General features: G+C 55.4%; 3 protein-coding genes across 3 annotated transcripts; 2 read left to right on the top strand and 1 right to left on the bottom strand.

The window, feature by feature from the left end:
- Nucleotides 1-20: 20 nt before the first annotated feature.
- B0H64DRAFT_194659 (Sodium/calcium exchanger protein-domain-containing protein) lies at nt 21-2,328 on the top strand. The gene is made up of 5 exons (XM_062799142.1): nt 21-262; nt 325-404; nt 482-1,127; nt 1,177-2,207; nt 2,275-2,328. Exons 2-5 carry the CDS (start codon nt 395-397, stop codon nt 2,313-2,315), a joined length of 1,728 nt encoding a protein of 575 aa, XP_062658275.1. The 5' UTR covers nt 21-262; nt 325-394; the 3' UTR covers nt 2,316-2,328.
- Nucleotides 2,329-2,838: 510 nt separating this feature from the next.
- B0H64DRAFT_476163 (uncharacterized protein) lies at nt 2,839-12,926 on the bottom strand. The gene is made up of 3 exons (XM_062808135.1): nt 12,722-12,926; nt 12,612-12,647; nt 2,839-12,558 (listed from the first exon to the last, which is right to left on the bottom strand). Exons 1-3 carry the CDS (start codon nt 12,766-12,768, stop codon nt 2,856-2,858), a joined length of 9,786 nt encoding a protein of 3,261 aa, XP_062658274.1. The 5' UTR covers nt 12,769-12,926; the 3' UTR covers nt 2,839-2,855.
- Nucleotides 12,927-13,239: 313 nt separating this feature from the next.
- Nucleotides 13,240-15,686, top strand: B0H64DRAFT_401497 (organic solute transporter Ostalpha-domain-containing protein). The gene is made up of 6 exons (XM_062804165.1): nt 13,240-13,488; nt 13,566-13,583; nt 13,640-13,693; nt 13,745-13,832; nt 13,881-14,882; nt 14,940-15,686. The coding sequence occupies exons 1-6, from the start codon at nt 13,400-13,402 to the stop codon at nt 15,471-15,473; spliced, it is 1,785 nt and encodes a 594-aa protein (XP_062658273.1). The 5' UTR covers nt 13,240-13,399; the 3' UTR covers nt 15,474-15,686.
- Nucleotides 15,687-16,187: the final 501 nt, after the last annotated feature.

Raw genomic sequence — 16,187 nt, 5'->3', positions numbered from 1 at the left:
GACTGCATCCCCGGAGTCCGGCCTGTCGAGGTTAGGTTTTATGAGTGGTTTAGTGAAGGGCGTTCTTTCCCGGAGTTCACTCTTTTGGGATTACGGGGCATCCGAATAATTCCACCTCATCTAACTTTGCTACATCACTGAGACTAGCTCGCGGCAGTGAGGCAACCAGGACTAGAGCTCACGAAGGCACACTACACGCTACACGCGTACGCACCTCACGTTTTAGCAAACCGACCAGACCAACAGGACCTATAGCGGAGTGGTAGGTCTTTTTTTTGCTTGGTATTGTATGTGATGATACTAACTATATGTAACTCATCCTAGAAAATTTAACACCTCGATACTAATTTCTGCTCGACTTAATCTATTCCAATACCGAGTTGTATTCGCGGTCATGGCATCATGTAGGGCACACCAGAGCCTATCCTTTACCCTTCACAGAATTCATTTTAACCTGGTGTGCTAAACAACTCAATAATAGACAACGCCTACCGCACCAGGATGCAAGCATCTAGAGAAGCCGGCCACAGCTCTCGCTGGAACTTCTTTTCTCACGGCCATACCAAGACCGAATCACCCCCGCGGACATGGCAGGCCAGCAACGAGCTCGAAGGCCAACCTCTTACGCCCACCGCCACTTCACATCCCCCGACCACATCCGGAAGCGAAGGAAAAGAAACAGCAGCCGCCCATCCGGAACATCACCCACCCAGTACGGAAACTGAAGCACTAGGCGCTGAGACACGGCACGCTACCATCACCCAAGGTGTTCTCCGCCGGCGAACCTCGAACAGGGACCGATCGTCAGACGCTACTGCGGAACATGTACAGCAGAGCGAGAAGCCAAAGAAGCAGAGTACTTTCTTCAAGCACCTCACGCCAAAGGAGCCGTTTACCGTCAGGAACCAGATCCAGCGGACCCTGTTCGGCTCATGGATCAACATCTTACTGCTCGCCGCGCCGGTGGGCATTGCCATCAACTACATCCACTCGGTCGACCGGATCGCTGTGTTTGTCGTCAACTTTATAGCTATCGTACCTTTGGCCGCTCTGCTTGGCTTTGCCACCGAGGAGATTGCGCTACGGACGGGCGAAACGCTGGGCGGACTGCTTAACGCGACATTTGGGTAATTTCTTGCTCTGGAATTTTAGGCGAAGCTATACTGACTTTATCAGCAATGCCGTCGAACTGATCGTGGCCATCATCGCCCTAGCGCACAACGAAGTCGTCATCGTACAGACCTCTCTCATCGGCAGTATCCTCTCCAACCTGCTCCTCGTAATGGGCATGTGCTTCTTCTTTGGCGGTCTGCGCCGCCAGGAGCAGCATTTCAACACCACCGTTGCCCAGACAGCTGCCAGCCTCCTTGCGCTGGCCGTCGCCGGCGTCATTGTCCCGACCGTATTCGACATGGCCAGCAAGACCCCCCAGTCCGACGTCGCCAAGCTCTCCCGCGGCACCTCTGTCATCCTCCTGATCGTCTACGGTGCCTACCTCCTCTTCCAGCTCAAAACTCACTCCGCCGTCTTTGCCGTGGAGTCGCAAAAAGTCGAGGCCAAACCTTTCAGGCGCCCAAGCCTCAAAGAAGGCGCCATCGCCCAGGGCTTCGTCGTACCAGCCGGCATGATTGGCGGTCATGGTCTGCCTTCAAGCAGCACCGATAACGAGAAGATGCGTAGCCTGCTCACCAACCCACCGCGCAAGAACCTCCAGAACGACAGCGGAAACGACGAAGACGAGGGCGAGGAGCCCCAGCTGCACTTTTACGTCGCCGTCGCCACCCTCGCGCTCTCCACGGTCATCATCGCCTTCTGCGCCGAGTTCATGGTCGATGGCATCAGCGCCATCACTGCCGATGGCACCGTCTCGGCCGAGTTCGTTGGCCTGATCCTGCTGCCCATCGTCGGGAATGCCGCCGAGCACGCCACCGCCGTGACCGTTGCCATCAAGGACAAGATGGACCTAGCCATCGGCGTCGCCGTCGGCTCCAGCATGCAGGTCGCCCTCTTCCTCATCCCCCTGCTTGTTATCATCGGCTGGGGCTTGGGCATGGACGAGATGGCCCTGAGCTTCGACCCCTTCCAGGTCGCCGTGTTGTTTGTCGCCGTCCTACTCGTCAACTACCTGATTGCCGACGGCAAGAGTCACTGGTTGGAGGGTATGCTGCTGATTTGCCTGTATTGTATCATTGCCGTTTGTGCGTGGTGTAAGTTTCTCCCTTTCTCTCGAGCCGTGTTAATTTGTGAAATGGGTGTGCTGATAATCATGTGCAGGGTATCCTGTGAAGGACCCCCACATGGGCGGGGAGGTCTAAGGAGCGTGGACACCGCTCTCAACGCCTATCTATAGTTTACGTTGGGAGAGGGATTCGGAAGAGGGATTCGGCGGGGGCCGAGTTGGGGGTTGTGCATATGGATAGTGTAATCATGGGAACAAGCAGGTGTCGAGTGCATTTCAAGCAGGGCATATAGGCCGAATGTGACAGCTACCACATCCCACTTTTCACTATTCATAAGAGCAAATATAAGACTTGCCTTACAATTTCTACGTCGAATTGATTACAATGCTAATACTCAAACCCCTATCTCTAAGTTGCTGTCTATCCCATTCCATTCCAATTCATCCCATCCAAAACCCGAAACCCAAACAATGCAATGTTACAAGGTATGTACATATACGAGCACTCAAACAGATCAAGTCACTCCCCTCGCCCAGTCACCCCCTCCCCAGCTTCCCCATCCACGATCAAACACAACAAGATACACCCAAACTAATACACCAAAACCAACACACCCCCCTGAACCCCCTCCACACCCAAACTAACCAAACCGTTCCCCCCAAAAGGCAATCATCATCACGTACTCCCCAAGATCCTCGAGTACGCGTCCTCCACCTCGCCCGCCAGCTCCAGCAGCGCCACGATGACGATCTGGTGCGTCAGGTTGGGCAGCCGGTCGCGGTTCAGCCCGATCCACTCGAGCGGCGGCGTCGCCTCGCCCATGTCGCGCAGCTGCGGCGTCTCGATCACGGGCGGCTCCAGCGCCGTGTACTCGTACCCGGACTGCGGCACCTTGACCTCGGCTGTGATCTTGTTGGTTCGTTCTTCGTCCTGTTGCTGTTTTTGTTGTTGTTGTTTTCTGTCTTTGTCTTCGTCGGGGGCCGCTGTTGTTGTTGTTGCTGCTGACGAGGCGGCGGCGCCAGACGCGGGGAGTACCCCGGTCACTTTGATGGCCGTCACGTTGGGCAGCTCCCTGCCCCAGGTCTGGGCGAGGGTTTTGGAGTGGTTGGCCCACATGCCGCGGATGTAGCTGATGCGGCTGTAGTTCCAGCCGACCTCGACCTTGCCCTCGAAGGCGCTCTTGAAGATGTACTCGATGTGCTTTGATTCCGGGCGCTGCCACGTCCGCATGACGGCCTCGACCTGCGGCACCTTGAGGATCGTCCCGCCGCGGGAGCCCGTAGCGCTCCGCACCACGTCCTCGACCGACAGCTCGCTGAGCGTCCTGGGCGCCCCGCTCTCCGCCCGGACACCTGCGAGTCCTATGCGCAGTTGGCCGAGCGTGAGGCCGAGGACGCTGTGGATGCGGCCGTCGTCCTGGACCGAGGCGGCGAAGCGGGCTTGGGCGTTGAGCGCTTCCATCTTGAAGACCTGGTGGTCTGAGAAGGAGCCGGGGAAGATGCCTAGATTAAGGGCTTTGAGGGTGACGACGACGTCCGTGTCGAGCGAGATGGGTGACTTGAGGGCCGTGTCGTCACCCGCCGACTTCGGGATACTCAGCCGCTGCATCACGCCTGGGGGAGCCGAAACCGACTTGCGCTGCATGTACCGTTCGATCTCCTTGAGCGAGACTTCGAAATTCGCCTTGCGCTCCTGCACCAATCGCTGAAAGGCTTGGTACAGCGAGATGGCTTGGGCTGCAGAGGTTGTTGTGCCGAACACCTGGACGGCCTCGCCGTCAAAGTTGGCCATGAGCCGGTCTCCGCCGCTGCGGCGGACGTTGTACATGAGGAAGCCCAGTGAGGTGATATCCGCAACGAGGAAGGCTTGGTAATCGAAAGCAGCCTTTACCCTGAACTGCCTGAACGCAATCGACGCCTGGATCAGAGGCGTCTCGCTGAGCGCTTGTTCTCGCTCCGGCCACACTATCGCTGTCCGCAGCTTGAAATCGTTGAGCGTGATAAACCCGCTCATCCTGCCGGTGCTTTCAATGCCGATCATGCTGAAACCGAGACACAGGTTCTGCTCCCAGTCGGATGTCTTCTTTGAAGAAACCCAGAAGTCATTGATGGAGAATGTCGACCTCCCCAGCGCCTGACCAAGGTCTACGACAATCTTGAGTGCTGAGATGGAGATACTGGCCGTCCAAGGGAACGCAGCTGTCGCGGCGACTTGTTGGTAACGCTGCACAAGATGCCCCTGGGAGGTTTCCGTGACAAGTTTTGCCACTGGTCCAGCTGAGGGGTCCACGACCTTGCGCGGTAGCCAGATCTCGCGGAAGAGCAGGAAGTCCTGGAGCTGCTTCGCGTTGACCGATACCTCCATAGGACTGACTTTAAGAATTGCCGACACACCGCTGGTGCCGCTGAGATGCTTGCTGTTCAAGAAAGACAGAACAATCGACTGCACCTTGAAGCTGCCTGTAGACTCTCTCGAGTAGACATGCTGCACCGACGCCTGCAGATTCGTGAAGGCCCCCGAGATGGCGAAGAAGTTGCCCTGCTCCATCGACCGAACAGTGTTGGCAGTGAAGTAGACATCCTCAAAACTAGCCGTGGCCGCTACCCGCGCAATAGGCTGGCAGCTTAGCGAGAATTCTTGCTTGCAGATGCGCAGCCCCAGGTTGAGCTTCATGCGGCCGAGAACAGCCGTGGGATCCGCAGTGAGGATGCTATCCTCCTCGGGGAGTTTCGGCTTGGCTGCAGCCTCTCGCGCTTGCGCAACCGGGTTGTTGTCTTTGCTGTCCCGGCTGCTCACCACCTTTTTGATGTTGTCGCTGATGTCCACAACGAGCGATACCACGGACGGATACAGTATGTTGCTCGAAGCATCGACCTTGACCTCTGCATGGAGCGAGGGGTCATCCTTGCCGTTGTCCGTAAACTCTAGCTTCCAGGCTAGGCCCGGCGATCTCAGGGTTGTGCTGCCCGTTGTCTCATCTGAGCCCAACTGCCCTTGTTTCCCAGCGCTGGATGGTCGTGCTGGTTTCGTGGCCGAGATTAGGTCCGCGGGGACCTTCTTACCCGTGAGATGCACCACGGCTCCTGCAAAGTCGGCGTCTACGAGCAGAGATTCGAGTCTCTTCCCACCAAGGATGTTCTTCCGTGGCGCCTCCGCCTCCTGTGGCTGATCGGTGGCAGTCGGTTCCGGGGATGTGACGCTCGGGTTCCAATTTTGGGACGCCTGCTGGATATTCTTGAAAGACAGACTGATGGAATCGTTCAGATGGGCTGCCGGTATAATGAAACCCGAGGTGAGCCGCACATCCAGCGGCTTTCCAACCGCCTGGAAAGCCAGGCGGCGGGCATCGGCAGTGGAAACGTAGGCGACGTTAAAGATTATCTCCGGCAGCAGCGCGGAATTGGGAGACCGGAGATTCTTGTCGGATGATGGGCTCGATATCTGGACTTGCAGGTCTTCGATGGTAAGTCTTGCCGAGTTTCTAGTCCGCGTGCCGAGCTCAATTCTCTGAAGTGAGAGCACAAGGTCCTCTTTGCCAGCGGCCGGCTTTTCGTCCGCCTTGTTCACCAACCAAGCCATTTGGATGTTGCAAATCTCGAAGCTGTATGTGATGGAAGACAGGAAGGTGTCGATAATATCGGTCTCCTCTCCCGTTTCTGCGTCGTTGATAGCAATGCGTGGCTTGGATTGTCTGAGTTTCCGCAGGTACCCGAGCTCTCGGGAAGTGTCGAGGTCCTTGATCTTATTGCCCATGTAGCCCAGGACATCCACGACGGTGGAGATGGTGTCAGGTGATAGGTTCACCTCAAAGGCGTCACTCTTGACGTGGAAAAACCTCTTGTCCTTGCCGTCCTCACCGGCGTGCGAGGAGGCCGAGATCAGAGCACCGAACGCAACGTTGCCGCATGACTTCATCGCCTCGGCTCTGCCCCTTTGTATCTCAAAGGTAATGCGGCGCAGGTTTACGTTGAACTCCGGGTATAATAATACCGGCCCATGCTGTTCCACCTGGTTTGAGAGTCCAAGGTGGACGCTGCCGAGTGCAAAAGAGATGTGCGCCATCGCCCCGGTCTCGGATTTCAACGGGCTATTCCCAAACACCTCAAGACCAGCAAGCGTTAGATGAATGGCGTAAGCCACAGCCGTCGGTTTCTTCTCCGTCGGGGCCACAAGTGCCTGCGGTTCTTCTCCCGTGACTTCCTTGAGATGCTCCTGGATTGCTTTGATTTGCTGTTGCAGCTCATCGACGACATTGGAGATCTCAGGGCGGTTCAGAGCCGATAGTAGGCTGTACACGGCGGAGGCATCTAGTTGTATCAACTCGACGGATGCAAAGACAGTCACGGAATGCTCGCCATGGCCCATGTGGCTTCTGACCCGTCCGTTGGTCGGTGGGATTTGCAGAAGCGAGATGCTTCTAGAGACATTGTTGACCTTGATTTGCATATCGTGAGAGTTCTCCTTGATGTCAAAATCAAAAATGATCTCTCGACCAAAGTTTGCTGCCATGGCTGCTCTGGAGACTGTCCCATGAACCGTGTACGTAAGGGATGGCAAAAGAGGCAGGCTGATGGTGTACTGGTCCATGAACAGCGCCACGTTGACTCTGAAGGCAGATAGACGATCCGCGAGCTTTTTGGAAGACGAGACAGGCCGAGGGGAAGAGGGGAGTTGGTCCTTCAGCCTGTGTAACTGGGCGATCTCGTCCCGGACCAGGAGGTCAAAAACCTCTGCCAGTGTGACTGGATCCTGCTTAACAACCAGGTTGAGATATTGATTGCTAGCCGCTGTCTTGATGGTGTGAGAGTCTGTTGTCTGGTTGGCTCGCAGCTCGTGTGAAACGAGGACACTGGGCTTTTTCAGAACCAGCTTCGCGAGCTTCTGGTGGTTGCTTCGGAGGCTTGAGGTAGCAGAATCGCAGTTGAGAATAAAGTTCGTGTCCGTGGTGTTGTTGGGCCCCTTTTGGACGAGTACCGACGTCTGAGCTCCGTGAATGAACGACGTCGAGTAAATGTTGACAGCCTCTAAAAGCAGCGACCCGTGACCGAGGGACAGGACAAGGTGTATCGTACCCTCTGAAGATTTCTTCGGTGTAGTCAAGGCTTTGGTTTCCTGAGACTCGATCGGGGATTGAACGGGTGCCCGAGATTGCATGTTCTTTGCCAGCCTTAGGATATTGTCTGCTAGCTCGCACAGCTCCCAGTTCAGATTGATGGCGGCATCCTCGCAGGAAACGTTTAGGGTGGTCAAAGGACCAGCCATCCCACCGAAGCTGTCCCTTTGCTTAGCTGTCGTGACGGGTTTGCTCTGGAGTCTTGCAGTAAGGTCCACGAGGGTGATCTCGTTCTGCTTCGGCCCGGGGTTAAGTGCGAGTTGAAACTGTTTGACCTTCACGATAGCAAGAGTCGGCTTGTCTTGGGACGCAGGCTTAGGGCCGTCAACCGACCACCCAAATACCACGCCGAGAAGCATACTCTCCTCGAGATTGTTCAAGTCCCAGCTCCTCCATTTTTCGAAGGACGAGATGACTTCTTGCCTCAATTCCGCCGCTGAATTGGGAACTTGGACAAGGGAGTCCAGCTTGATCTGGTCTCCTTCGGTTGGCCCCAGGACCGTCCAGATCTGTCGAAGACGCATGGCCAGTTTCCAAGAGTCAAAGGTCCGCAAATGTTGAGGTGCAGAACGGAGGATGGCAGAAGGACGGATAAAGAATGACGGGTCAGGAACTTCTTGGCCCGCGGCGACAAGGCGATGCACCAAACTTCGTACCATCATCTTCTCCTGTGACGATACTTTAGAGAAGACCTCGCCGAGGTCAGACACCAAGACGCCTGTGCGGTCAACCAACGACACCAGGTAGTCGATCTTTCCAGACGATGTACTGCCATGGATGCCACCAATTTCCGCATCGAAGTATGTGACGTCTTTGTTTCCCAGGGAAGCTAGCACGCTGTCAACCCGGACAAGGGCGTCGGCTTGAGAGCTATCCATGCCACGGAGCCTCTCAGAAGCCGAGACCTCTATCGAGTCAAGTCTCAAGTGAAATGAATCGCGAGACGCCTTTGACTGCGGCTTGAAAGCATCCTTCCAAGTAGCCTGAGACCGGGATGTGAAGGAAAGTTTTGTGAGAGAAACATCGTATTGGTCCTGCTCGTCGGCAGTCTGGTTCACGGAGTCTACTTCAGGAGAATTGATGAGCCGGAGGTTGAGGTGCGGCAGCTTGACTTGCAGGTCGTTGACCCGGCCCTTCATTTTCTGATCTTTTTGTGCATCGAAGATCCCTTTCATCGAGTCGATCTGCAGCGAGTCTAGAACGTCGTTTGGGTCCGTTTGTTGCAGGGACGAAAGCAAGTTTGCCACATATCGCAAAGACGTAGGGTTGCAGAACGCGGTCAGGCCTGCCGGCAGTTCGAGCAAGACGCTGGAATAGGCGAACTCTTCGTTGAAAAGGTTTGGGTCAACGTCCTCCAAGCCGAAGCTGATTGAATCGGGGCCAACCGATTCGCCGTCTTTTTCTTCTATGCTTTGCATCATGGCTTCCCCGTGACTCGGTTTGATGTTCTCAAGCGGGAAATAAGGTGCAAAATATTGGCTTGAGAAGGCAACAGTATTATGACCGGCATCCGGGTGCTCAGTCTGGTCTCCAGGCATACTGTAGAAGGCAGAATGGCGAGTGGATGGAGAAAGCTCCCGGCCTTGGGCGAGCGAGTTGCGTCCCTCGTCGAAGCGAGCACTCAAAGAAGAATGGTAGTTGTGGCGTTCAGGAAGTTTTTCTTTCCCACTCGATCGCCCCGGTTTGAAAGACTTCAGTACGCTGCTCTGTGAACTAGCGATGGATAAAAAGGACGATTTATGGCGAAGGCCCCGCGGTGGTCTCGAGCTGGTCTTCGAGCGCAGGGACGTCCCATCGTCCCTGGAATTCTCCGAGCGAACCGGCATGGGCATTGGTGGTACACTTTGGGCGGGGGGGTCGACGAGATCAGGGATGAAATCGTCATCCGCGAGGTTGGAGAGGATGAGGAACGGAGTCCTGTGTGTTCTCTGATCGTGCTTACGAACAAGGTCTTGCTGAAGCTTCCTTTCCGCCGAGAAGTCTGCCTTGCGCCCTATTATCGCAACCCGCACGCTGGTTTCCACCAGGGCGTCCGCGTCCACAGCATGTTGCGAGCGAGCCCTGTGTCTGGTAGCCAACTCTGCGTTCAAACAAGACAGGCTGATGTCCGGGATGCTGATGTTGGCTCTCCTAGAATAATGTGACCGCGCCCAGTCGTTATAGTTGACATCAATCGCCCCAGTTGAGAAGAGAAACGCGGCGTCTTCAACGTGTAGCCAGAGGCGGACCGAATGAACGAAGACGCGAAGGAAGGTGACGTCGTAAACGATGATCGAAGAAAACGGAACCAGTGCATTTTCATCGTCGTCAAATGTGAATGCGAAGGCCTTGCCTGCGCTGGTGAGGGTTGTCAAAAACTCGGTCGTGCATTCGCCGGTAACGGCGCCCAGTGATAGATCCCAGTTGCACATGTAGGTTGGCTCCGTCGGAGGAAGGCCGAAAAGGCGGTGGCCATAAACATTGATGCCATCCACGAACATTTGCGTGCTCGAAGTTGCGCTGATTGGGGTTTCTGCGCCGGCTTCAGTGTTACCCAAGGAGAGATTCAGCGGGGCCACCACGAGGTCTAGGTCCATATAGTAGTTGGTGAAACGCAGATCGAGGCACAGGCTTGCAGTGTCGATTTGTATGTGGCGGTTGGACGAATAAAGGTTGGCAGGGAGCAGGACCTTCGGATCGTCAGCCCTGATGCTGAGGATGACATCCAAGTCATTCGACTTCTTAGGCGGCGGCTTGTTAGCAAGCTCGGCATTCGGGTCCTTCTCCTTCAAACGCAACATGTCCTGGTATTCCTCCATTGTTCTGAAATGAAGGTCGTCGCCGAAGTAGTTGTCCTTTATCATGAGGCAGTACCGGATGGTAAAACCATGGAGGTTCGCCGTCGGTGACTGCCCACTAATGTTCAGAACCAGGGTGTCAGTGTTTGCGGGCGATGTGGTCGCATTATAATGGTAAGAACCCTGAATAGCAAGATTCTCAAGCCGCCCAACCTCCTTGCAGGTGAGAAACTGTGCCTCTGTGTTCCAGGGCGGCAGGTGAAGGTCGATCACCGCGGTGTCGGCACGGATGTCGAAGGGAATGCCATTCTCGCTTGGTCTGTACTGGTCAATTGGGATGCAGGTGTCGCATTTGAGAAGCGGGCTAGAGATGATGAGGTATGTGTTATCTTCCAAGTCGGTTGGATTGTTGACAATGTTCGCGTCGTTGAGGTTTAGGAAGAGCCGTACATCTTTGAGTTGGAGATTTAGATGGTATTTGAAGGGGGTGAAGACCAAGTAGTCGGTCAGTGGCCCGCTTGTCCAGTCATCGACGAGATCGATCAGAAGGAAGATATGATCTCGCAAGATGTAAAGCTCCAGATCGTCGCTATTGATATTGAAGTACCATTGACGGAGCGCGTTCCAGCACAGTGGCGTAGACAAATCGCAGGATATCCTCTGCCGGTTGGACCTCAGGAGAAGTTCGTGGTTGATGCTGGTTGTTACTTCGGTGCTGGGCAGGTCCACGTCGAGAGTGCTGGTGTACCCCGAGGCTCCTGCGGTCATATCCATGGAGTAGGACACAGTCGCGTTGGCAGGGACCTTCAGGTCAAGCCATCCGCAAGGTCGTTGGTGCAGGTCAGCGGGAGGATCCGACTTCTTAGATCGACGAGCCTTCCGCGTGTCATTGCCTCCTGGTTTTGGTGGAGTAGGCTCTTTGCCCTTCCACCTCCAGTTCTTCGATGCCTCCCTTACCGGGACGCGGATGGTCGTGGCTTTGGTGAGCTCAACATAGAACTTAAACTGCGTCGGCACCCGATACGCACCCGGAGCTAGAGGTTGGGCTGGTACTGCGTCCTTGCAGAGGCTGGGGACGAAGATGCGCTGGAGATCTGCTCGATGCCTGTCGGCCCAAGGGCCGTAGTTGATGGAGCCCCCGTTTACCGACAAGCTGATTGCCCAAGCAGGGGGTTCGGCGCCGTTGATATTGGGCACTTGCTGCAAAGTCTTCTCCTGTAACGATACAGCGTTCGACCCGACTTTGCTCACCACGTCCCAGAATATAGTCAAAGACGCCTCGGGGCTGTCCAAGAGCGTCGGAACAGCGGCATACTCGGAGGATGCCCATCGAGACTTTTGGTCCTCAGCATCGTCGGAGAGATATCGCGACAGCCCTTGCCATCGGCCAGCCCCGGGTACCTGGCTGGTAGCAGTCCCGATTTCTCTACCAGAGGGGGCAAGTGACTCGACAGATCTGTTCCAGAACGGGATCATGTTCCTGAGGCCTTCGCGGAGCCTGCGCCTCTGCCAATGGAGAAAGGACCGTCGAGGGCGGGAAAGCGATGCTTGGGCGGCTTGTTTGTCTCGGACGGCTCGGTCGGGTTGCTCTTCCTTGAAATCCATGTTGTCTTTCATTTCAATCACCGGGTCCTTGAATTTGAATCGGAAGTATTGACGATATGGATCGGGCGTCTCGGTCTTGGAAGCATCGATTTCACCTGACAAGGAGGTTGTTTTGACGATTAGAACAGCCTTGGTGTTTTCGTTGCCCATCACCATTGCTGCCTTGTCGCACGCCAGGTAAACGGGCAGAAGCTGCAGGAGTAACGGCAGACTAGCATTCCTGTCTGCGTCTCCGTCTCTACCATTTTCAGAGCCGGATGAGCCAGGGCTCAGCGCAGGATTCCTCTCGATGTTATTGCCGGCATTGTCATCCGCGGCGGCGCCCGATCCTTCCGCCCTGGCCGAAAATCGAGCGGGGGATGAAGACCTCGCGGGTCCCTGTTGCCGACCCGACTGTCTCCGCGGCAACTGAGTCGGCTCTGAGGCTGCTGGCCCTGAACCACCTTGACCCGGATCCGCATCGTGAAGGACCTCCGCCGAGTCGGTAAGACCGGAAAGAACGGAATCGTATGCGGGACTCCGGTTGTACACGAACCACTCCAGGCCCCTGAGAGACACCTTGACCCGGCATGGGAGCTTTGCAGGGGGCTCTTCCGTAGCAGCATCCGGGTGCTTCTCACAACCCCCCTTTCGTTTCCCCAGATCCACCTCCCGAACCCTACGCAGCCAATACGCCCAGGTGATGTGTCCGTTCTGCACTAAAATCGTCTCGTTATTGCCGTGGTATCGAAGACCCGTGAAGAAGATGCGGCCGGCGAGCAAGGATATTTGGAGGGCTTTGATGTCGATGTAGACGCCATATTGGTGCCATGTGTATGTTCTAATCCCCCACGAAACGATAGATGCGAATACCCGGTTAAAGTAAAGTAGGGAAAATACTGATCTGCTACCAGTCAGTTTAAAGATGGCTATGTGAGGTTGGAGGAGGACACTGACAGCACGCCACAAGCAATCAGGACCCCGAGGAATGGCCTAGAAGGTCGAATGTTAGAAATCAGGTAACTGCATCCGGGGTTGAATTAGGAACCCAGAGGTAAAATACGTACGGATGGAACTCGATCCCATCGCCCGAGAAAGGGTCGCCGTTCGACATGCTCACCGCGAGCTACAACACTGCTGCTGCGTTCTCCCCCCGAATTGAACCACAAAGAGGTGATTTGAGTTGCCCTCCATGCCCTCATTCGCGGTCGAGGGAAGGATATAAAAAGAAAAATGGAGATAGGGTAGAAAGGCGGTGGAATGAATTACTGCATAGTAAATGACGAAGCCAGAGGGGTGGATGCGAGCTCAATTCGTCTCCTTTCCGTTCGATTTGAAGTCGCGAACGGGCGCGCCTGGAGCTCGCGAGTCGCTGCAATTGCAATTGGCGGCGTGCATGGAAGCTCCAGAAGATCACCGAGAGGAAGCTGCAGGGGTCAACGCCCCACTAATATTAGGTTCTGCGTGCGCGGTCGAGTGGGACAAGGCCGGGGAACTCGTAGTGGGGCCCGGGCCCGGGCTGCGACTGGGCAGGCTTGCAGGCAATCGCCCGGCTCCTTCAGAGGCCGACCCCCTGTCCATCCCACGATGTTTGGAGCTTCCAGTCCGGGGTTGTTGGGGGTCGTCGTCATCTATTCCAACCCCGGAGTCTTGCACTCCTCACGACACACTCCACGCAGCCTAATGACGGCTTTTTGACCAAATCCACATCTTGGGGTTTTGATGCTCGTGACCCCCCCAACAAAATGAGGGGAGGCACAGGACAGAAGTTCGAGGCGGCAGCGACCGTAATTGCAGGCGTCGCGTCCCTCGTCGCGACGTTGATGTCTATCGTGTATGGAACAGTTGTTCCCTCAGTTGACCCCTCTATCGCACAAGTTTGCTGACATTCTGGCCCGTCTGTTGGAATAGCTCGATATGGCTGCAAACGTAAGAACGCTCCGACCCGACCCCAGTGGTTCGCCTACTTATCGCGACGACTACAGGAAGAACTACCGGAAACCTCTGCTCCAACGATATGTGGTTCGCATCCTGCTCATGTACGGCCACAGAACTTCATCTCTGTGTTAGCGGCGCTGACCCGCGTCTAGGATCCCCATATACTCGGTTGCTTCCTGGACTAGCATGGTCTCACGGACAGCGGCCGACTTTCTTAGTCCTATCCGAGATATCTACGAGGTACTGCCTGTTTTGACGCCGCGTTTGGCCGGGGACTGACTTGCCTAGGCCTTCACCATCTACACCTTCTTCCAGTTGTTGATCAATTACCTCGGTGGCGAGCGAGCCCTCATCATCATGACCCACGGTCGCGAGCCGGTTGACCATCTGTGGCCGCTCAACCATGCTCTTCCGCGCGTCGACATCTCCGATCCACACACCTTTCTTGCCATAAAGCGCGGTATCTTGCAATACGCGTGGCTAAAGCCGACCTTGTCGCTGGCGGCGATCATCATGAAGGCCACCGGCACATATCAGGAGGGCTATATCGGGCTTAATTCGGGCTATTTCTGGAGCGGCATAATCTACAACATCAGTGTCACCGTCAGTCTTTACTCGCTGGGGCTGTTCTGGGTTTGCATGCACAACGACTTGAAACCCTTCCGGCCGGTCCCCAAGTTCCTCTGCGTCAAGCTCGTCATCTTTGCGTCGTACTGGCAGGGCTTTTTCCTGTCTATTTTGGTCTGGCTAGGTGCCATTCCAGACCAAGTCGAAGGCTACACCCCCGACAACCTGGCCGCAGCCATCCAGGACTTCTTGATCTGCATCGAGATGCCGGCATTTGCCGTCGCCCATTGGTACGCCTTCTCGTGGCATGATTTTGCGGACAACCGGATCGCTTCAGCCCGGATGCCGGTACGGTATGCGGCAAGGGATGCTTTTGGAATCCGCGACCTCATTCAAGACTCCAAGGAAACATTTTCGGGGGATAAGTACGGATATCGGATTTTTGACTCGGGAGACAAAATTATGGCCCACGAGGCCTCCCGGTCACGGCTCGCTCGCATTAAGGACGGGATGCGGTATGAACGAGGAGGCAAGGGGAAATACTGGATACCAAGGCCGGATGAGATCAACCAAACGACACCACTCCTAGGAGCCAACGGCGAGCCAAGCAGGAGGAACGGATCGCTATCTCCACACACTAACAGCCACGAAGAGCCGATACTTGACCCCAGCGAAGAGCTTTTGTACGAGAGTGCGAGAAAACTCGAGTACGGAGACTGGAATGTGAGTGCCTAGGTGTTTATCGTCCCTAGCCCTGGTCAACTAATAGCACACCCATAGTACCCTGTCATCACAGCCAGTGAACCGGCGAGCGTGCGGTATATGTCGCCGCATCCCAGTCTCTATCAAAACACACCCACCGGGAGCTTTTATCAACGCGCCTCGTCGAGCTCCGTTCCAGCCCTAGATCCAGATGCCCCTCTAGAGAGGCGGAAAAAGCAGGCGCCCGAGGGAACCCAAGCCGGCGTCGGAGATAAGAAGGGCAAGAAGAAAGCGCTTGATGAAGCCCAAAATCCCGACTCGACGCATGAAGCGGGCATGGACCCCCTTGAGATCGCGTATGGTCCCACCATCGGGACACATGCAGAGATTACAAAGGACGACTTCAAAGTCGACACGGACAGCGGGCTGCACAAACCTCACCAGGATTCCACAAGGCCAGCCCGGCAGAGCCACGTCCCACAGGAAGATGATAAGCCGACAGGCGTGTCCCACGATATAGAGGAGGGGGAGGACAGCGAGATGGATCGCAGCCCTAGCCCGAAGTATGGCGTCGATGGAGAGGACGAGTTTCGAAATGTTTGGGGGAGGTGATAAATCACGATTCATCATCCGCTTCATTTTTTTTTATTCTGGGCGGCGGAGTTGTTGGGGCACGTCATCTAATACCCCGTCAGCCTCCAAGAGGCTATGCTTCTGTATGTATGTATATATGGATGGTTCGGGCATTGCACTGGAGTTGTTATGGGATCTGTAGTATTGTAAACGGGTCATCCGTCTTCTTTTATTTACATATTTGCTTGCGAGGTCTGTCTCTGCATGCAAACGAGAAAACACCTTCGCAAACTGCCACTACGCTTTCCGTCTTACCTTCTTCCTACCTATGTGCGTCATGGCGACTGGCTAGCGGCTGGATACCTAGCCGGTTGTCTCCCGATGACACAGTGGCGAGCCCTTTACCCCAGAGTCAAATGAGCTTTCTGCCATTGCGGTGTGTTTTGATGTTGTCATTCTGATCACCTGCTCCAATCAAAACAGTTCCCTATGGCTGTGGAGTGATTTGATGTCCCGGGCCCCCTTTTGATCACCTGTTTCAACCGGCCAGCGCCGGCGTCGAGTAAGAAAAGGACGGCGCTGCCACGCCGAATGGCTCATCGATCCTTGTGTGTGATTCGCCGCCGTCTTAATCAGCAACGGCCTGGACAAGCAGTTCGTAAAAAGAGGGGCCACTGCTCGACCTCATACGTCAACTAACATAAAAGAGGGCCCAAGCTCCATTCCTCAGAGAGAGCTTCACCAACCATGGAT

The sequence above is a fragment of the Chaetomium fimeti genome, assembly GCF_033439085.1.
Source record: "Chaetomium fimeti strain CBS 168.71 chromosome Unknown B0H64scaffold_5, whole genome shotgun sequence".
NCBI classification, from domain to species: domain Eukaryota; kingdom Fungi; phylum Ascomycota; class Sordariomycetes; order Sordariales; family Chaetomiaceae; genus Chaetomium; species Chaetomium fimeti.
The sequence above is the reverse complement of the archived record's forward strand: the minus strand, read 5'-3'. Positions and strand labels throughout refer to the sequence as shown.

Coding starts and splice junctions, on each gene's coding strand:
- B0H64DRAFT_194659 (XM_062799142.1), top strand. Junction 1,128..1,176: donor CTGCTTAACGCGACATTTGG/GTAATTTCTTGC, acceptor TGACTTTATCAG/CAATGCCGTCGAACTGATCG. Junction 2,208..2,274: donor CATTGCCGTTTGTGCGTGGT/GTAAGTTTCTCC, acceptor AATCATGTGCAG/GGTATCCTGTGAAGGACCCC.
- B0H64DRAFT_476163 (XM_062808135.1), bottom strand. CDS start 12,768: ATGTCGAACGGCGACCCTTTCTCGGGCGATGGGATCGAGTTCCATCC. Junction 12,648..12,721: donor GATGGGATCGAGTTCCATCC/GTACGTATTTTA, acceptor TCGACCTTCTAG/GCCATTCCTCGGGGTCCTGA. Junction 12,559..12,611: donor CTGATTGCTTGTGGCGTGCT/GTCAGTGTCCTC, acceptor GACTGGTAGCAG/ATCAGTATTTTCCCTACTTT.
- B0H64DRAFT_401497 (XM_062804165.1), top strand. CDS start 13,400: ATGAGGGGAGGCACAGGACAGAAGTTCGAGGCGGCAGCGACCGTAATT. Junction 13,833..13,880: donor CTATCCGAGATATCTACGAG/GTACTGCCTGTT, acceptor TGACTTGCCTAG/GCCTTCACCATCTACACCTT. Junction 14,883..14,939: donor TCGAGTACGGAGACTGGAAT/GTGAGTGCCTAG, acceptor GCACACCCATAG/TACCCTGTCATCACAGCCAG.